The following is a 21,401-nucleotide window of genomic DNA, read 5'->3' on the forward strand; positions in this document are numbered from 1 at the left end:
TCTTCCACCCAACTGTTTATTGCCTAATTACCTGTTGTTTTGTTTACACTCCCTTCCATAACAATTTTTCGTATCAGTTCTCCTTCCGCTACCGCTGTGGGTAGGCGTCTTGTTCGTTCTATTATTATTCTTATTATTATTATTATTATTATTATTATTATTATTATATCTATTATTATTATTATTATTTTTAGCTAATTTGTTTCTCTGTATTCGCTCCTAGCCCTTTCACTGTTATTCTGTGTTTCTGTTTTTATTCTGTTTTTATTCTTAATTTTTTAAAAGGTTTTTAATTTTGGTGTTGGTAAACATTGTGTGTATCTTTTTACTTATACGTAATTGATGTGTAATCGTTTCAGCCTGGAAAATGTATCAAGCTGATACGAAACGTCGGCGCTAATAAATGGATGAAAGACAGAACGCGTCTCCCTACTCCAATATGTCTGTCCCTGAGTGATTGCTCCTGTCTCCATACTTATATATATATATATATAGATATATATATATATATATATATATATATACATACACATGTGTGTGTTTGTGTGTAATTTCTTTTCTTTCAATTCATTGGCACAATGATAGAGTATTATTATGCAAACCTAATTTTATAAGAATATTGTTTAGTGAGACTAGGAAATGCACTTCTACAAGTAACATTAGGACAGTTATATACATTGAATTTCTCACTTCGCAACACAGCTGCCTGCTTACTTCCACCCACCTTCTTCTTTTCGCCACATTGGATCCGGTCGTGCTCCGCTCTCAGTCCTGGTGGCTTCAGACATCCGGTCTGCTCTTGTTGTCTGCTCTTGCTCCGCTCTCGGTCCCAACATTTCCTCTCCTTCAACACCAGTGGAAGTCTCTCCACTGGCTATGGAGGATGTGTGACATTTCTCAAGCCGATTTGGCAATAACCCTCATTGCATTTGATGACGATGAGGAAGAAAGAAAGCAAAGTCGAAAAAGAGAGATTTTGGGTTCACCCTATGCAGCCTATTCAGTGAAGGAGAATTTCAGACTGTATCCTCTCTCTCTCTCGTATGGTCAGACAGCACCTCCCACAATGATTTATAGAAATTCTTACCGCAAATTCTCTTGAATTTTACTTGATACACATCCATGCTACTAAGGTTTTATATATCATGACTGATTTTCTACCATGTAAAATCTCTTTTCAACATAGGAATTTATTCCCCTCGCTAACTGAGCTTCATGAACACCTCGAAATGCCATGAATAATATATGTCAACTTCACGATCAAATACTTGCAGAGACTGAATGATGTTAACAATGTAACCTGTATGATAAACATTACTTAAAATATTCTATCCACTGAAGTACCATGTTTAGGTCCTTGTATATTGCAAGGAACATCTTACAAGAAATCCTCATGCAATGATACTTTGAAGGACATCAAGCACTCATTTCCTATTCGTCATTGACATGTTAAGTTCTATTTCCAGAGGAATCCTCTTCAACCCAGAGACGGTCAGGGTGTTGTGACGTCATAGAAACCATGGCGCAGTGGCACAGTAAGGTGCAGGCCTATGGACTGGTGATTAATTCTGTTTATAGATGTGGAACGCTTACCTTCTGCAAAGCTTCATTGGCAATGGTAGCAGTAATACTGGTATTTTGTCTAGTAAAACGTTATCGTTAAATACAAGATCCAGAGAGAGACATAGTGAGTAAGAGAGAGCAAGGAAAAAGTTTTATTCACATATCAGAACACAGTTAGCCAAATCGTTCGAGACATATGATTCACATCCTGTAGACTACGTGGACAGAACAATTTGCTCATATCTATTTATTATTGTTTTGTCTGTTCCATTGTTCTGATACGTATACAAAACTCTTCTCCGCTTTATCTCTTTTAGTAGAGCGGTTAAGCCCCAGATATTTGAAGAATTATGTACTTTGTTGATAAAAGCTTCCAACTTTCAGGATATCCAAACCATAAAGTTTATTTTTAGACATGGAGTTATTCTCATTTTGACCTCGTATGACCTTGAGAGGTTAATCAAGGTAAAAAATACAATTTTTTTCGATCATGCATAACATTGGTCTCTCTTGACAGAATTGAGTCATTCAAAGTTTTAAATTATGGTTTTCTAACATGCTCTTTCATTCTTGATGTTTAACACCAAGATGGCTGCCAAAATCACTGTCGTGAAAAAATGAGCGCACCATTTTCCCTCGACTTGATCCTGTCGTGTTCCAAGCACGAAATCTGGAGGAAAGCAGGCAGCAAAAATTATGGTTCCTTCTCTGATTAATGTATTTTGTACATGTTTTTGGGTTGGCAGTTGAACAGAGTGGTGGGAATTTGTTCTGTATTTTGTATTGAAATATACTTTATATTGGGGTTGCCATAGTAATGCTAAATTAAGTAAAACCTTGACTGAGAAAATACCTAACTGGCTGCCAAGACGAGCTACAACGAGCCGGTCTCACTTGAAGTCACTTCCTTTCCAAAGCGTATTATAGGTAAGACATGTTTTGATTGAGCTCTCATTTCACCGGGAGATCATTACCCACCTATTCCGAATTTGTCAAGCTGCACTTGGCTGAGGCCGTAAGTCTACTAAAGTGTATTTCCTTCACGTTTCCCGATTCCTGTCATTATCTTTGTTATTAAATGTGAGTTGTGTAATTGCTAAGTAAGCCAGTGTTCCCTTAAGGACCACGTGGTCAGCTATATCATAGTGGGGTATCTTTGAAGTATAAATGGGATGTATTGTTTTTGCCTGTATTGTAAGAGTAGACATGAGATCGTTTATTTTTGTAATAAAATTTGTAAAAAATCTTGCCACCATCTTCATTACTCCTGTGAGTTGGGGATCGAAGTCTGTGCCAGAGGCTAGGTTATCCTCCCTATACCACCTGGCAAACCAGTAATCCCCGTTGCGAGGGAATAATTCGCAACAATCACTAAATTATGTCACACATTGGGTATTCTCTTACATACCGATTTTCTTGTAACATGTACTATGAAGTGTTTAGTCAGTCTTGTATTTTATTAGTTTATTAATCTTTTTTAACCAACACTTGAGACACAGCTAACTAGCATATTAGATGATTATTCCACACGCCAGGGGTTGATGCACAGTATTTTATTGGTCACAAGAAACTGTAATAATGTTTCTCACTCTAATACACAAGAGAAGCAAATGATGCTGGAAATTTGTTTCAAGTGTACAGTAAGTATAGCTACATTTACTCTAGGTTTTATTCAGAACAATCCCTAGAACATGAACACAGTGATGTGCACTTCAGATGCGCATTTTTACACTTGCAACGATTGACACATCTATTCTTGCAAACACAGTGTAGAAGTTCATAGCAGAATTGTGATGCTTCTGGCAGAGTGCTCCAGAAAGGTTACCATCCATCTTCTTCCTTTACCCAGCCCCAGTCTGAGGGACTTAGCAGGTGAGGGTCAAGAACCAGTGCCTGATTCCATACACTGGCTTGGTGCATAGTATGCTTTGCATGTTGCACATGAGCAGCCTTTGTGGGGGGTAGATTGTCAAGAGTTCTTCCCTTCCAAGCAGAGATGCTTCCTTGCATCATTTATATCCATGATGTCACTAGCTCTATCGTACATGAGAATGTAAAATCGCTCAAGATGTGACTGTGAAAGCTCTGCCAAACTGCTTGGCATTTTAAGCGTTTCTCTGAAGGCCTCTGTCACTTCAGGATACACACACACTGTGTCCCATGCAGTCTTCTTTCCTCTGCCCCAAATACTGATGTAGTATTGCATCCGCTGTAGTATCGCATCCGCATGTGATGTGGTAGATATTGCTGGGGAGAGAGAGCGGACTACTTGGCCAATGTTGATGTGCTTGAAGCAGTGTCCAGTACCAAACCAAATCTACATTTCACCTGGATGGATAGTCATAAAGTGTGCCACAGCCAGCACAACTACATTTGTGTCGACTGTCCTAGTCACAACATTTTTGTGCCCTTTCTTCACTGCATCTGCTGCATGAAGGAAAAGCCTGGTGTCAGCTTCATCTTGTGTGCATGGCTGCAGGCTTGTCATGTCAGCCTCTGGTTCCATTTGTTGCATACTCCTCTTTCCCATCATCCATTGTCATTTTTATCATTTGCTGGCTCAGGAACATGAAAAGTTCCATTTGTTTTCAGCATTAGACAAGAGGTCCTTCCAGTTCTTTGGTACTCGTCTTCTCTTTCTTTTGCTACATCGATATCCCATATGATATCCAGTCTCGTGGCTTTCTGTAGCAGGGAAGATAGGGACAAACACAATATCTGTATAATTCTGGAAGGTTTTAGCTGTGCTAGGATTTACCATCTGCACAGCACCAGCTCCATTTATTGGGGATGCATCTACTGCCTAGTCCTTGAGCAAGTCAGTATCACCTTCAAGAGGGCATTTTAGAAGGTCAGCCTTTGTGCCAAGCCTGATCTTTCCTTCCTGAGATAAGGATGATGGTGTTGGCTTGTTCTCATGTTTGAAGGATTGGTCAAGATATCCCTCTGATCCTGACATGATATGTACAACCTTGAGAAAAGGCTGCAGTCATTCTTCAGTGCTGACAGCTGCATCTTTTGTTTTGCATAGTTTTTGCAGGTGAACTGAGCATTACAAATTTGCTCCTTGGGATTAGGTCTGTGATGGGCTTTAAGCATTTCACCAGTCGCTCCTCTACAAATTTATCATACTGCTCCTTGACCACAAATTCAGTTTTCTGAACACCATCTCTGACAGAGTAATTAGCCACATCTTGACATAGTGCACGTGTTGTCCAGTCAGTTGCCTGTGTTTTTGGCTTCTTGTATTCTTCAGGCAGGTCAGTATTTACAAGAAAGTATTGTTTTGACATCTTGAAAGCAGAGATGGAAATTTAGTAAGCAGCACTATCGACATCTACTTTGCACTACATCTATAGCACATTCACACATTATACAGTCCACCACCACTATGCCAAGCCTTTCTCATGCATACCTCTTACCTGCAAAAGAGAAAAGGGCATCCACCACCACTATGCCAAGCCTTTCTCATGCATACCTCTTACCTGCAAAAGAGAAAAGGGCATTCTTCATTAAATAATCTTCTTTTAGCCTCACTACTTAGGATGCTTTGTATGAGCGAATTGCTGCTGTTTCTCACTCTGGTTACCAGACTGGACATTGTTCACCTTACAATGATTTTTAACTTGTCCAGGTGGTTTTCTGTGAACATCTGTGTGGCGGAATGGTAGCGAGGAGTGTTTTTGAGGCATCTCAAAATGGCATCGTGAACAACAGTGATACGTCTCAGTCTACCTAGTGTAGTTCGTCCACAGGGAACACCCATAGATGCTGTAGCAATACGAGCGGAAGAGCAGCAGTTTCATGTCTCTGTGACAGAAGGCAAACCTCCTTGCAATCATGTTGCCAGTTGCAAATAGTTTACGACGCCTCTGTTCTATGTCTGCCGCATCTTTAAGGTCGTCCGTGATAATATGACCCAAATACGGAAATTCGTGCACGAATTCCAGCCGATGGTGTCCGAGGAAAATTTGGGGTTCTGCAATATGCTTAACCGATCTCGGGAGCAGCGACATGCACTTAGTCTTGGTTTCGTTGTATAGGATGTCATATTCCTTCCTCTGCATATTGGCGGCAAGTGTCGATGAGTTGTTGGGGACTTTGTACTTTGACTGGTATAAAGATAATATCCTCAGAGTTTCATCTTTTTATCACAAAGTGCACAATCCTTTGGCTTAACAGCCCTACTATCTCTCTCTTTACTTCTCTAGCTCTTGCATTCAACTTTCCACTGCAAATTTTGCGATGCTTTTGTGGCTCTTTTCCGAAATCGTTTTATTCTCTCCGCCAAAAATATATTTGAGCTCTCTCTCTCTCTCTCTCTTTAGGGCATGAGGAAATCATATATATTTGAAGGTAATCTACAGACAAGAAACCGCTGCAGGCAGCAGCAAAGTTATGAAACAACAAAAGTGAAATGGAGAAAGAAAGAAAAAGGACCAACTTTGCCTGATTTCTCTGAAGGCTTTGAGGTCATCATTTCAATGTTGAAAATATTCTACGTAAATTTATTCGTATAACTTTAATGTAAAAAATGCTTGGCATAGTTACATTGTTTATAAAATCCCATGCATGAACTTTGATTATAAGTAGGCTTAACGAGTAAAAATTAAATATCTCAATAGATCAAGAAAAATATAAGTTTCTAAGTGGCCAAAAGAATAATTCTCTTTTTGTACACCAAAGTGAAAAATCACAAGAGAATTAATTGGTCCCTAAGTAGAATAAAATAAGATGTAAAAGAATAACTGTCTCTACAAACCTTTCGGAATCTGCAGTAATAAAGCTGACAAATGAAAATATTAATTTCACTCTATTTCTATACAATCCTGACTGCATTTTTTTTAATAGAAAGTTCCTAAGAGATCTTTTGCTGAAGGTCTAACTAAAGGTTCTCTGTAGTCCATGCTAATATTATTAGCCTCTCCTTGGTGAACCCAGTCAGTTGTTCTTCATCTGAAGATTAACCTTTGCATGCATTAAATGTTTTACACTCCTTTGATCTTATTTGTTTTGTTGCAAAGCAGTTCTCACTCTCTTTATTCGTTTGTATGTCGTTTGCTTGAGAATGCCTTAGAGTAAAGGCAAAAGATATTGCACTCCGTTGTTCAATTTTCATTGCGGTAACATATATACATGTATGCTATAGGTATATTTCTTCTGAAGCAGTTCGTAGTGAAGTCACAGATACCTACCATCTATTTACCTAGAATGTGAATCAGTCTCTACTTGATCTTCTCTTCAGGTAAACTTCTCAGGAATAAGGAAAAATCATTCACGTTTTTTTTTTCATTTACTTATTGTGGTAGAAAGCTTGATGTGTCAGTTTTTCCGTTCTTGTGAAGTTTTATCTATTATTTGTTTTATCAAATATTTAATAAAATATTTGCACTTAGCGTCGGCACCAACCCACCTCCGCCATGACAGCCGTTTGATACATTTGAAACTTGTTGCTACTTATGAATATTTATCAAGTCACCGTGACATTTTCTATATTTATATTAATGAAATTTGTAGCGCAATGTGTCTGTATATGAAATGCTGTCATGGTGACGTGATAAATTTTCATAAATATGTTTCAAACGTCCCAATCGGCTGTCATGGCGGAGGTGGGTTGATGCCCATGTTAAGCACAAAGAGTTTATTAAATAAAATAAATAATAAAGCTTCACAAGAACAGAAGAACGAGACTATCAAGCTTTCTTATTCTACAGATTAATTCTATTATGTATGGTTACAAAGCTACAAGTACTTCAAATTGCGCCATAACTTTAATGACTCTAATTCGGGGAGTTGGGTAAAATTCGCTGGTAAGTTAGGCCCCAGTCGCCTGCCCGGGATAAACCTTGGGCACGTTAGTACTCAGGTTACAACTTTTATGTCTTTTGTGCCCAAAGCCCAAAATGCTAATGCCCTGGACTCTCACTCGAAAATCCGGGGTTCATTTCAGTGGTGAGTCATACAATAATATATATATATATATATATATATATATATATATCTATATATATATATATTATATATATATATTATAATATATATATATATATATATGTGTGTGTGTGTGTGTGTGTGTGTGTGTGTGTGTAATAAAGACCTAGATCTCACTAAGCAATTTGTGATCTAATTAGCTCTTTGAATGGGTGACCATAAAGAAATTCAAAATGCAGTTGACACATGAGTACACTTAAACTGTTTAACAGTCTGATACGAGAGGCAATGAATCACTTCAGATGTTTACCTTTCAGTACTACTCCAGCCTTTGGCCAAATATCCACACCAGGTAAAAGTGTATTTCTATCATGAAATGACTAGTTATTCTTAAAGTTGTTGTTTTTTTTTGGTATATTTATTCTTGACTTTGTAGCCCCCTGCTCTGGTGGTTCTCTTGATCATCGCCAGTGAGGTCAGCCTTTGACTTGATTAACCCACAGCAAGGTGTTGGTTATTCCTTAATTAAGACGCATTTTGCGGACCATTAATCTTTACTGTTAACATAAATTGGAATTCCTTTTCCAATTTCTAGTACATATTCATCTATTTATAGGCAGTCAGCCAATAAACGATTAGGTATGTAATTAAAGTAAATTTTACCAAAATGTATTTATTAATGTAGTAAGATACATGCATTAAAAAGTTCACTGTTTACAAACGGTATAAATTAAGCAAAACAAAAGGAAATCATAATAAGTCAAACAATATTCATTTAAAAAGGAAAACTACCCAAGCAGGGACATTGTGATCGAGTATTGATTTTGGAAGCGTGTAAAGTCACAATCACTACATATATATATATAAAATATATTATATATAATAATATATCTATATATATATATATAGATATATATATATATATATATATATATATATATATATATATATATATATATATATATTATATGGAAATTGTGTCCTGGTTGCTTCTAATATTGGTAACAAGCTTCTCAGAGCGCACCTCCGATTAGTGTGGCAGAACATTATTGAAACATACGAACGAGACAAACATGCCTATTAAGCCTGGGTCAAACGTTGACGATTTCAGACCACAACAGTCGTAAAGGCTGTGTTTGGCGATCAGGCCCCTCTAGTCGCGGGTCTTAGGCTCACTAAAACAAAGAAATGTCAGCTGATATCGACTCCATGACGACTTCCGCAGTGAACCATTACAACAGCATTGCGCAAGATGAGATGAGGTTACATATTTACGTATGCGCAAGCCACTGATGATTTAGGCCACACACTCATTTAACAGTTTTTACAGGACGGTGAGTTCCATGAAGACGTGACGATTTTTGACGATTTATTTGCGATTTACTTACGCAATATTCCGGCTTACGTAACGGGATTGTAGAGTCGTGAACATGGATGCCACCATATAACTAAATCAATATTTTCCGTTTATCTCCCATAGATTCAGGGTGTTTCAAACCGCCATAAATTTTCTTCATGATCGTATCGATTCCTTGGTGTTGGCCGCTTGTGTTTTGCACAACTTAATTTTGATATATATATATATACATATGTATATATATATATATATAGTATATATATATATATATATATATATATATATATATTATATATAATCTTACTGCCATGAGTGAGGCAGATCGAGAGGACTCGGTGACACATGAGGTCATCTTCGCGATTACGTACCCCTGCAGGCTTCGTTCATTGGCAGGAATCAATGACATAATAAAACGATAAAAAATGCTTTTTCATAATTCACAAAATCATGTTGAAAAACTATATAAATTTCCTAAATAAAATCCAAATTGTAAAATATTTATATAATTAACAAATATAATTTCTTTTAAGTAGTATTCAGTGCCATAGCTCTCTATACCTGAAATTCTCAAAATATATCAAGAATACTGAAAATCTTTAATACAATATATATTTTTTTACTCAAAATAGAAAAGGCCTTTTAATTTCTTATACTTCAGAACTTGCTAATAAATTTGATTTTATTGCAATGAACTCTGTTGAAAAATTATGTACATTTCATCTTTATATTATTGAATATATTTTCGTTTAAGTTGTATTCATTGTCATATTTAGTTATATCTGAAGTTCTCAAATGATATCAATAATACAGAAAATCTTGAATACAAAATATATTCTACTCAAAATTGAAAACCGAGCAGCTGTGGGTAATCAATAAATTCCTTGAACTATGCTTATAGCCTGCCGACCCACTTGACACATTCTGACGCTCTGCGCAGCCCATTCCGCATGTTGTGGGTTTGTCAAGTACTCGCCATTGGTAGTTACAACTTGCGTAAACAGATGTCGTAAGTCGAGAGGCCATTACGAAATTGTTGCCATGACATGGCAACTTTTGACAGTAGTCGTGGAATGACAGCGACTATGCAAGGCAACCTTGCATAGTCGCCGTCACTGGCGCAAAGTTGTCAAACTCTGGAACTTGGTTACGATTTATGCCGATTTATGGCGATTTGGTTGTAATGAGAGCGTAGTGGAGTCGTAATGAGCAAAATTTCGCGGTTTGAAATCGCCAATGTGTGACACAAGCTTTATGGCAAAGTTTTTAAAAGGATATCACCAGTTACCAGATATATTTTTCATACAACAAACCCACAAAGCAGACATGAATTAGATATTGCAAACATTTTGAACAAAAATTAAAAAGTTTAGAAGTTTATAAATGCTATGTGATAGTATTTATACAGAGCAAAGTGTCTGAGTAAGTGACGCCATAGCTGCATGCTCCAAGCAATGTCGGTTAAAGAAAACAAATGAAAATATGCAAAATACTCACCATTCCACATACCCGGCATCCAGATATTAAGAATAGTAAGGGTATATATCTTCACTGGGAAGAAATAGGTTCTATTAGTTTATAACTGTCAGAGGCGATTCTCATCAATACCCCATAATAGTTTCCTAGAACACCAATTAAGACACAATATCTAAATTTCAGTAATAAAATAACTGATGAAAATGCCAAATATTGCCCATGCATAGCCTCAAGTAAGTAGCCAGACAGCTGCCTAATCCATAGCACTTATCAACTTTAAAATAAATGACTAAAGGTCCTATCAGCATACATACACACCTTTATTTAGTTAAATAAAAAAATACTAACTGATAGCAAGCCTCAGCCCTGCGTGTGTTCAGTTGTCCATATTACTCTGCATGCATACATGCAAAGATTGAAGATGGGATGTAAATATAAATCAGACATCTTATCTGTTGCAACATCAATGCACCTTTGCATCTGTGCCAGGTCTGGTGTGCTTGCTCTGGAAGTCTTAACCATCAAACTTTCAAAATGCTCCGGAACCCTTTTTCCCAAGTTATTTATACTACCAAGCTTAGTTACAGGATCAATGCATTTATTTTGGCTAAATAATAATCAGATGCTGAAGTGGAAACCATGTTGCAGGAGTTACCGTATGTATTGTCTTGGGGCTCTGCTTAATTTGAATCTTCATTGAAAATGCTTCAGGGCTCTAGAAATTGAAAAATAAACAAAATAGGTATCAATCGACTTAAAAAAAACATGGAATAGTTCTGAATTATAAATGTGCATCAAGATGAACTTATGGTATTAAGGGAATTTGGAAAAATTACGGAAATCAGTCCAACAGAAAATGAAGTAATATAACCCAATACTTTAAGGAATGATATAAGTTAGAAGACCTGAATAATACCAGTTACAATCTTTACTTATATTATTGTCAGAAAATGTCGGTTTTGTCAAATATCTCTTATCAATAATTCCTATCATTTGCTACTGTATTACTGTAAAATGTTTTTTGTTAAAACCTAAAATTTGACCGGCTTGTTTTTCTCTTTGTGTGTGGAACTTTCAATGATAATAAAATCTATGTCACTACCAAATATAACCGTGGAACTGCAACACACTGAAAGATAGAACATGAAGTTTACTCAAATGATGGGCGTTCTTGAGGAGCAACTTAGTTTGGGTTCTGAAAAGTGTTCTTGGAAGCAGAGTCTACAACTGCCGAAGTCACCAGCTAGTGCAGCATTTGCATACTCGCGCCAATTTCCTTACTGCCATTTGTCAAACTAGCTGTCTTTGTCCAGAGATATCTGGAGCACCTGTGAAAAGATAAAATACAAAATCTTTAGTGAAATGAGTTGAAACATATGTTTGTAGTCATCAGATGCAATGGATACCGAGTTTGAAACATAAATTATTTCATCACTGCTAGTTATGAAATAATTTCTTATTTATTTGGCTATGAAGCAGCCACGATTACACTGAATATAAGAAAACTGTGATCACTGCTATATAAAAATTGATATCACATATGTGACACAAGGACCGCTTTGAACAACAAAACCGAATAAGGGGTTTACCAATTCCCTTTCTGTGTTAACTGAACGTAAGAATGTGAGTTAGTATTGTGATAGATATTATGTCAGGTGAGGAAATATGAAATTTAGATGTGCTGACAAGTAAGTATTTATAAGCAAAAGGACATAGACCTCTTGCTCTTCAAGGGAATGAGTAACGAATGTAAGACTGCAAAAGGAAGTAGACCTCTTGCTATCGTGGTGTAAAAATTATCACATGGTCTTAGAGAGACTTCGTTTTGGGGCATCAGGACTTCTGTCGCCACCTCTTCCTGCCCCTAAGATCTGGAGATCAAACTGACAGCTAAATCAGACACCAAACTGCAAAGATTCATTTCTTAAGCCAGTTTTTTGGGAAATGTTCTAAGTGAGAACGCTTGGAAACCCATACTGCTTCTTAAAAGCTTCAAGCTGTTTTAGTGCAACATCTAGCTTTCTCCTGAGTTGCCCGTTTTCTTGCTTTAGGATATTTCGTTCATTAGCGGTATCTGAAACCTTCTGCAATGCAGCATCCAGCTTTCTCTGCAGTTCCTCATTTTGTTGCTTCAGAATATCTCTCTCGATGGCGGTATCAGCAAACTGTTTTTCCATCTCCTTTTTCAGTTGCTTTTCTTGATCTCGATGCTTCTTTGAATTAATGGCATTTATTCGTTTTCTCTCCATTTCCTTATCTTCATAAGGTTTCTCAACTTCGTACACTCTGACTCTACTTCTCTTTGCCTGCCGTTGTTCAAGGGCTGCAGCCTTTTCTGCTTCCGATTTTGGCTTTCGACCACGTTTTTTCTTTGGTGGGTCCTGGCTTTCATGGGATACAAAGTTATCCCCAGCAAAGATAGGGGTTGGTAAGGGGAGAGAGTGACTAGGTACTTCAGATGAAGATTCTGCTTGAGTAAGATCTTCATAGATGCCTGATGGAGACCTTGGTCGTGTCATTCTACAGTGACTCTGGTCTGGAAAAGGCTTGAGATGATGTTCAGACATATGAGAATCAGAGAACGTCAACCTGGGGCTATTAGCTATCTCTTCCTCTGCATAAACTCCTTCAGGGGATAGATAGTTTATTGTAGCGTAAGGAGAGACGCTTGGTTGTGGGTCGGTGAGTTCTTCAGGTACTTCGAGAGTAGGAACTATCGCTGGAGATCCACTTCCATGGTCCCGCGTGTCCCACCATTGGGGAGTCATTTCTCTTGTAATGTCGAGGACACCTGGAACAGAAGTCAACACTATGATAAATGTTATTTTCATGATAAAATAAATTTTTGAACATACTCACCTGGTAGTTATATATAATTAAATTCCCACCCTCCTCCCCTCTAGAGACTATGGGCATGGAAGATCTGAGGAATAGTTGGAATGGTTCTACGTACTGAGTAGAGGGCACACAGGTGGTGCACCTGACTACCCAATCGGTGATTGCCGCGAGTTTTGAAATTCTGCCGTGACGTCGGGGACATAAGCTATATATATAACTACCAGGTGAGTATGTTCAAAAATTTATTTTATCATGAAAATAACATTTTCAAACATCTAACTCACCTGGTAGTTATATATATAGCTGATTGACACCTTTGGTGGAGGGTCAGAGACAGCTATCATCGTTGGAACTGACATAAGAGTTAATCAAAACAAACTTACGGGTTCGTACCTGTTAAGGAAGCTGACTTCAATGATATCCTGATTCATTATGTCTGCTTTCCTTATGAGATCCAGCGATCCTCTCAGGGGGCTGAAGACCTCTTGGAGACTGTCAACCGGTCAAACCTTTATGTGACTAGATTCCCTACAATACCCTTGTTCCGGGCGCTACCAAGGAACAAGTTGACCACCTGACTAAGGATCAATGATTGTGGAAGACTGCGTCCAGTCTCCACAAACAACCATAAAAAATTTCAATAGCCCCAAGGTAAGAACAGAGTATTGGTATATGTGGTTTTTTAAAGAGTAGTTCCTTCTCCTATTACTGAATGGCTGCTACAAACGGACCCAGTGTGTAGCAGTCATCATACAAAGTCTGCACTTGAGTAAGATAGTGCGACGCAAATACCAACTTGCTCCTCCAGAAGGTTGCGTCCAGGATATTCTGAAGGGATCTATTTTGTTTAAAAGCTACCGAGGTTGCTACGGCCCTAACCTCGTGAGTTTTAACTTTTAGTAGCTTGAGATCCACTTCATTAATTGCTGAATGTGCTTCCCTAATTAATTGTCTTATAAAAAGGATAACGCATTCTTTGACATTTGCAGAGAGGGCTTTTTGACAGAGCACCAAAGCCCCTCTGAATTGCCTCGTAATTTTCCCGTCCTTTCCAGGTAATGCCTCAAGGCCCTTACCGGACAAAGAACTCTTTCTGCTTCCTCACCTGTGAGATCCAACAGGTTTGGAATTTCGAACGATTTGGGCCAGGGCTGAGAAGGGCGTTCGTTCTTCGCCAGGAATCCTAGCTGCAGAGAGCAGATAGCCTTGCCCTGTCTGAAACCTACAGTTTTGCTAAAGGCCTGGATTTCACTGACTCTTTTTGCTGTTGCTGGACTTATCAAGAAGGGAGTTTTCATGGTGAGGTCCTTTAATGATGTTTCCTGTAAAGGTTCGAACCTATCACTCATGAGAAACTTTAGAACTACATCCAAATTACAAGCTGGTGAAGATTGTAGTTTTTCTTTAGTGGTCTCAAAGAATCTAAAAAGGTCTTGTAGAACCTTATCATCCGATAAATTCAGGTTCCTATGCCTGTAGACCACTGCTAGCATGCTTCTATAACCCTTAATGGTAGAAGCTGAAAAATTACGCCTCTTCTTAAGGTATAGCAGAAAATCTGCTATCTGAGTCACAGAGGTACTGGAAGAGGAAACGGAGTTGTCCCTGCACCATCCTCTAAAAGTCTCCCACTTGGATTGGTATACCTTTATGGTGGAAGACCTCCTTGCTCTTGCAATAGCTCTAGCTGCCTCCTTCGAAAATCCTCTAGCTCTTGTGAGTTTTTCGATAGTCTGAAGGCAGTTAGTTGAAGTGCTTGTAGGTTTTGGTGATACCTTTCCAAGTGGGGCTGTTTGAGTAGATCTACTCTTTACGGAAGGCTTCTGGGGGTGTCCACCATCCATTCCAGTACCTCTGTGAACCACTCTCTTGTCGGCCAGAAGGGAACTACTAGAGTCATCCTGGTGCCTTCGTGAGACACGAACTTTTGCATCAGTTTGTGTACCACTTTGAATGGCGGGAAGGCGTACACATCTAGATGATCCCAATTCATGAGGAACGCATCTATGTGGATTGCCTCGGGATCGGGGATTGGAGAGCAGTAAGTCCCCATCCTCTTCGTTTGCGCTGTGGTGAAGAGGTCTATGCATGGGCGACCCCAGGTTCGCCTCAGGTTCTTGCAGACTTCCTGATGGAGAGTCCACTCTGTCGCCAAGACTTGATGTTTCCTGCTCAGGATGTCTGCTCTTACATTCTTCTCCCCTTGAATGAAGCGCGTCAATAATGTCACGCTTTTCTGTTTCGTCCAGAGAAGAAGCTCTCTTGACGTCTTGTAAAGGGACTCGGAGTGGGTTCCGCCTTGTTTGTTGATGTAGGCGAACGCCGTCGTATTGTCGGAGTTGACCTGCACCACTTTGTTGTGCACTGCACTTCCGACCTCCTTGAGAGCTAGAAAAACTGCAGTTAGTTCTTTCTGAATGATATGAAAGTTTTCCTGTTCATTGTTCCAGGAGCCCGAGACCTCCAGCTTTCCCAGTGTTGCTCCCCATCCCGAGTCCGAGGCGTCGGAAAACAACACTAGGTCTGGGTTCCTCTGTTTTGGGGAAAGGCCTTCCTGGAGCTTGACGGGGTCGTTCCACCACCGTAGACAGTCTTTCATGGAGTCCGAAACTGGAATACACTTTGCCTCTAGTGTCTTTCTTTTGTCCCAATGCCGATTGAGGTGGAATTGAAGAGGACACAGGTTCAAACTGTTCTAGCGAGGAAAGGGTCCCCAGCAGACTCATCCATTCCCTTGCGGAGCACTTCTGTTTCCTTAGGGATTTTTGCAACTTTTCTAAGGTTTGTTTCGTTCTCAATTCGGACGGAAAAGCACGAAAAACCTGACTCTGAATCCTCATACCCAGATACAAGATTTCTTGGGATGGGATCAGTTGAGATTTTTGATGGTTTATCAGAAGGCCTAGGTCCTCCGATAACCAAATCGTCTTGTGAAGATTCTCCAGACAGCAGTTGTAGGAGTGGGCTCTGAGAAGCCAGTCGTCCAGATACAGCAAGGCCCTGATACGATCTTTATGTAGCATTCCTGCTACGTTGCTCATCAGACGCGTGAATATTTGAGGGGCGGTGTTTAAGCCGAAGCAAAGAGCTCGAAATTGGTATGTTTCTTCCTTGTAAACGAACCGAAGAAACTTCCTGGAGTTCGGGTGGATAGGGACGTGAAAGTAAGCATCCTGAAGAGCCAACGAAACCATCCAGTCGTCTTGTCTGACTGTGGCTAGAACTGATTTCGTTGTTTCCATCGTGAATTTTGTTTTCTTCACGAAAACATTCAGTGTACTCACGTCCAGTATGGGTCTCCATCCCCCCGAACTCTTGGGAACCAGGAATAAGCGGTTGTAAAACCCTGGAGATTCCAGATTCTGAACTCTTTCTATTGCCTCCTTCTGAAGCAACATAGAAACCTCTTGTTGTAATGCTTGGATCTTGGCTTCCACTCTGTATCTCGCTGACAGATCGATCGGTCTTTCTGCTAAAGGGGGTTTTTTCAAGAGAGGGATTTTGTATCCCTCCTTGAGAAGCTGAATCGACCAGGGATCTGCTCCTCTTTCCTCCCATGCTTGCCAGAAGTTGGAAAGTCTGGCTCCTACTGCTATCTGAAGAGGATTGTTGTCAGACTTTGTTTCGCCCTTGTCTGAAGCCTCTTTTCTTAGAACCCCTTGACACCAGTCTTGTGCTCCCTCTACTGAGGGATCTACCTCGAAAAGGCCGAGAAACTCGAGGTAGAGGTTTAGATTCTTTAAGTTTCTGAGCACTAAAACTTGATGGTAAGACCTTCCTTGCTATTTTTGTAATAAGATCTTTTGTTGCCTTTTGAGTTAAGGCAGAAGAGACTTCCTTAACCAATTCTTGAGGGAAAAGATGAGTGGAAAGGGGGGCAAAGAGTAACTCGGCTTTCTGAATGGGTGTGACCCCATTTGAAAGAAAAGAACACAATTGAGCCCTTTTCTTCAAGATTCCCGCCGAGAAAAGAGCAGCAAGTTCGTTAGATCCATCTCGAAGTGCTTTGTCTATACACGACATAAGATGAACTAGTTCTTCTGTGTCGGTAGATTTGGAGGCTTCTAATTTCTTCCCCAACGATCCCAGAGTCCAGTCTAGGAAATTAAACACCTCGAAGGCTCTAAAAATCCCTTTGAGGAGGTGGTCCATCTCGGAGGAAGACCAAAAAACCTTCGTCTTTCCCATGGCCGTCCAACGAGAAGCGTCGACAAGACTGGAGAAGTCCCCATGAAAAGAAGCGGGAACTCCCAGACCGAGAGCTTCTCCAGTATTGTACCAGATGCTAGATCTGGACACTAATCTGGCCGGAGGAAATGAGAAAACTGCCTTTCCTTGGTCTCTCTTCGTGTCCATCCATTCCTTCATGATTTTCAATGCTCTCTTCGAAGAACGTGACAACACCATCTTTGTGAAGTCGGACTTCCTAGATGTCTTTCCCAGAGTGAACTCTGAAGGTGGGGAACGAGGGGCAGCTGGAAAAAAGCGCTCCGGAAAAAGTTCCGTGAAAACTTTCATTATTCTTTTCAAGTCAGACGAAGGCTGTAAGTCCATTTGGTTTTCATCATCGGACAAGTCTTCTAACGGACCAAAAGGAGAAGGGGGGGAGTCATCCCTACCCTCTTCCGATCTACCCATAACCGACGTCGCTATGTCATGTTTCGTCGGTGTTTTCAAAGAAAATTCTTGTCGCCTGCAAGAGTCCTGGCGTCGAGAATCATGACGCTCGACCTCCTCTTGATGTCTGTCGTCCTGGTGTCCAGCTTCGTGACACTCGACGCTCGGTGTCCTGTCGTCCAGCTTCTTGATGCTTGGAGTCTTGGTGTCCAGCATCTTGACGCCTGGCTTCCTGGCGTCCGGCCTCTCGACGCTCGGCGTCCTGGCGTCTAACCTCTAGACGTACGGAGTCCTGTCGTCCAGCAACTTGACGCCTGGCGTCCTGCGTCCAGAATCTTGACGCTTGGCATCCTGATGTCGACTCTTGGCTTCCTGGCGTCCAGGGCCTTGACGCTCTGCGTCATGTTGATGAGAGTATTGACGTCTGTCGTCTTCCTGGTGTCCAGTTTTAAGAAGCATGACGTCCTGGCGTCCAGCTTTTCGTCCAAGTTTATGACGAACGCTTTGCTTGGCATCCTCTTTGTTTGTGGTAGGCTGATAAGCCTGCATAAAAGAAGAGAGCTTTTGCTGCACATCTTGCAGTAAAGAAAACTGCGGAGCTTCTTGCTGCTGGGGACAAACTGGGGAAGCCGCAAATTCAATCTCTCTCTCTTCATCATGTTCAGTGAAAGATGAACGTCCTGAAGGAGAACGCCAATCCGCAGGAGGAGCTGGAGCATGAACTGAAGGCATACACTCGTCCGATACTTCCTGTCCTCCTACCAAAGACGACGGCCGCCTATACGACATCTTACGTCTTAGCTTGGTAGGGGAGCAAGCATCGAAGTCGAAATGGAAGCGATCAGGAGTTGCAGCACGCATCGAAAGCCTCTCTCTGTCCGATACTTCCTTTCCTCCCACTAAAGACGACAGCCGCCTGTGCTACATCTTGCGTCTCAGTCTGGTAGGAGAACAAGCATCGGAGTCGAAAGGGAGACGACTGTGCGACATCTTGCGTCTTGGCTTGGTAGGAGAGCAAATATCGGAGCTGGAAGGGAAGCGCTCCGTGCTGCTCCAATGACTACATCCTGGCAGTTCTTGACGCTCGGCGTCCTGCTCTACTGGATGTTGTCTTTTCATGGGTCTCGATTTCGAAGTCTGACGCCAGCCCTGTCTGGGTACTGCGTCTTCAAACGACAAAGAAAACACTTTAACCTCGCCTTTCCAATGGCGAGGGTGAGCGTCCTGGGGTTCGTCTACAGGTATGCTCGAGGGGACGTCCGCTCGGGAGCTAAAACCTCTCGCCTCCCTTCGTCGGTCAACATTCCTTCTCACAGGGGTTGGTGAGCTTGGAAGAGGTCTAGGACTAGGAGCACGACAGGTCCGAGCGGGCACACCCTCCACTACACTTGCACTTTTTAAATCACTAGCCACTTTAAGATCTCTCACATCAGCCCACAATTTCTCCCTATCCTCTGCAAGGGATTCTACCCGTTGTCCAAGGGCTTGAATGGCTGTCATCATGTCCTTCAATGTTGGACTCTTACCTGCTTCTGTATTTGGATCTGGTACTGCTACTACATGCGAAGGATCAAAAGGTACATTGATAGATAGAGAACTGTCTATCCCTTGATTATCCTTGGATGAGCGAGGCATAGTACTCTTCGCTCTCCTTATTCTATCCTTTTCTAATTTCCGCACATAGCGGTAATAATCAATCCATTTAGTTTCAGGCAAGTCCACACATTCATTACACCTATCACCCAACTCACAAACTTTACCTCTACATTTAGTACAAATAGAATGAGGATCTATAGAATATTTAGCAAGCCGAGTCTTGCAACCTTTCACACACATTCTCACACTCGATGCAGAGTCAGTCATGTTGAGAATTATCAAAAGAGAGATAAAAAAAGCAAGTGTCAAAACCAACAATATCTGAATAAGTCAAGAAAAGTCCAAATCCAAAATCCAAATCAAGCGAAAGCCAAAGCCAAAGTGTACTTCACCAAAAACAACTGCAAAAAACACGATGTCACCGTAGCGGCGGCAGGGAAGATCTGAGGAATAGTTGGAATGGTTCTACGTACCTGAGTAGAGGGCGCACAGGTGGTGCACCTGACTACCCAATCGGTGATTGCCGCGAGTTTTGAAATTCTGCCGTGACGTCGGGGACGTAAGCTATATATATAACTACCAGGTGAGTTAGATGTTTGAAATATGTAGATCACTATTATTGACGTAAGTTGAAGAGAGGTTACTACAGTCTCACAGTGCCATGCTTTAGATATTCTGATTATCTTTGTGCTATTTGTTTACTTGTTTATCTCTTTGTTGATTCAAATTCATTGGTTGTTCTCTCTTTTATGTTCGTAAGTTGCATATTGTGGAAACTTGCTTTGAAATTTATCGGCTTTTGTTTTTTTCATATATACTATAATAATAATAATAATAATAATAATAATAATAATAATAATAATAATAATAATAATAATAATAATAATAATAGTAATAATAATAATAATAATAATAATATAAATAATAATAATAATAATATAATAATAATAATAATAATAATAATAATAATAATAATAATAATTTTCTCTAAAGGATGAAACCAGAGCCTCCTAAAAGCTATAGTTTGTTCTAATATCACACAATTATTATGCATCATGAATAATACCAGTTAAACCATTTTGAATATGTATGACAGTGAATAAAGCATTAGGCAGTAATATAACAACCGGAGGACTACATCAGTTTATGTACTGTTTGATGAAGATTCAACAAAAATACCCAAATTTGAGGACAATAAATTATCAAAATTTGCACATGCACGGAGTAAGCAAAACCACGTGGAACATTCTCTCTCTCTCTCTCTCTCTCTCTCTCTCTCTCTCTCTCTCTCTCTCTCTCTCTCTCTCTGAAGAGAAAAGGCTCCCTGGAGTAGAAAGACCCAAGCAAATCTCAAACACACCTCAGATTTGTGTCTGTGAGTGATGCTCACTTAATACCAAACAGGAACTTCTAATAACAAAATTTAATCTGTGAATAATAAAACGGAAATGACAGATAAAAGAAAAGAAGAACCAAACCGCAACTAGGTTTACCTGACTTTGCATCTGAGATTTTTAGTAAGTGAAAGAGATCAAATTCGGGTTGACTGTTCACATATTCATGCATCAAGTTCACTATATACTCGTCAGTCAATTCACCTTCTTTCACTGACACAGCCTCTGCGCGTTGCACGAACAGCGAGCTCGACTGGGTCTCTGCCTCCTCGGTGTCTTGGTAACGGTAGATTCCTTCCATTGTAGTCGGGTCCTGTCGGGGTTCGACGAGAGTCGTCTGTAAACACCAGCGGCTTAGGGTATTTTCACAAACAAGAGTTGTTGGGTCACTTTGCACTCTGTGGAAACTTTTTTGTCTATTCTCGGAAAGAGCCAAGTTTCGTCTATGAATGGAAGAGGCCAGAGGGACACATATATATATATGCTGTAGAATATACAACAATACCTATCAAAAAGCAGCATACGTTTCGGGGGTCGAGTCAGCCCAGCCGGGGAAGTTACAGACGTTCGGGGATTCCTCGACAAGAACGCATTTCTCTCCAGGCTACCAACGACGTCCTGAACATGACGTC

General features: G+C 40.2%; 1 protein-coding gene across 3 annotated transcripts; it reads right to left on the bottom strand.

Moving 5' to 3' along the window:
• Window positions 1-9,167: 9,167 nt before the first annotated feature.
• On the bottom strand, window positions 9,168-21,197 carry LOC135214451 (uncharacterized). 3 transcript variants are annotated; one of them, XR_010314344.1, is made up of 3 exons: window positions 20,869-21,197; window positions 11,455-13,115; window positions 9,168-11,039 (listed from the first exon to the last, which is right to left on the bottom strand). XR_010314344.1 is itself a non-coding variant. In XM_064248750.1 (2 exons), exons 1-2 carry the CDS (start codon window positions 21,068-21,070, stop codon window positions 12,274-12,276), a joined length of 939 nt encoding a protein of 312 aa, XP_064104820.1. In that variant the 5' UTR covers window positions 21,071-21,197; the 3' UTR covers window positions 9,168-12,273. The 3 variants fall into 3 exon arrangements, 2 of the variants coding, with proteins under 2 accessions (XP_064104820.1, XP_064104819.1); XM_064248750.1 differs by having other exon boundaries at window positions 9,168-13,115; window positions 20,974-21,197; XM_064248749.1 differs by having other exon boundaries at window positions 9,168-13,115.
• Window positions 21,198-21,401: the final 204 nt, after the last annotated feature.

The sequence above is a fragment of the Macrobrachium nipponense genome, chromosome 45, assembly GCF_015104395.2.
Source record: "Macrobrachium nipponense isolate FS-2020 chromosome 45, ASM1510439v2, whole genome shotgun sequence".
NCBI classification, from domain to species: domain Eukaryota; kingdom Metazoa; phylum Arthropoda; class Malacostraca; order Decapoda; family Palaemonidae; genus Macrobrachium; species Macrobrachium nipponense.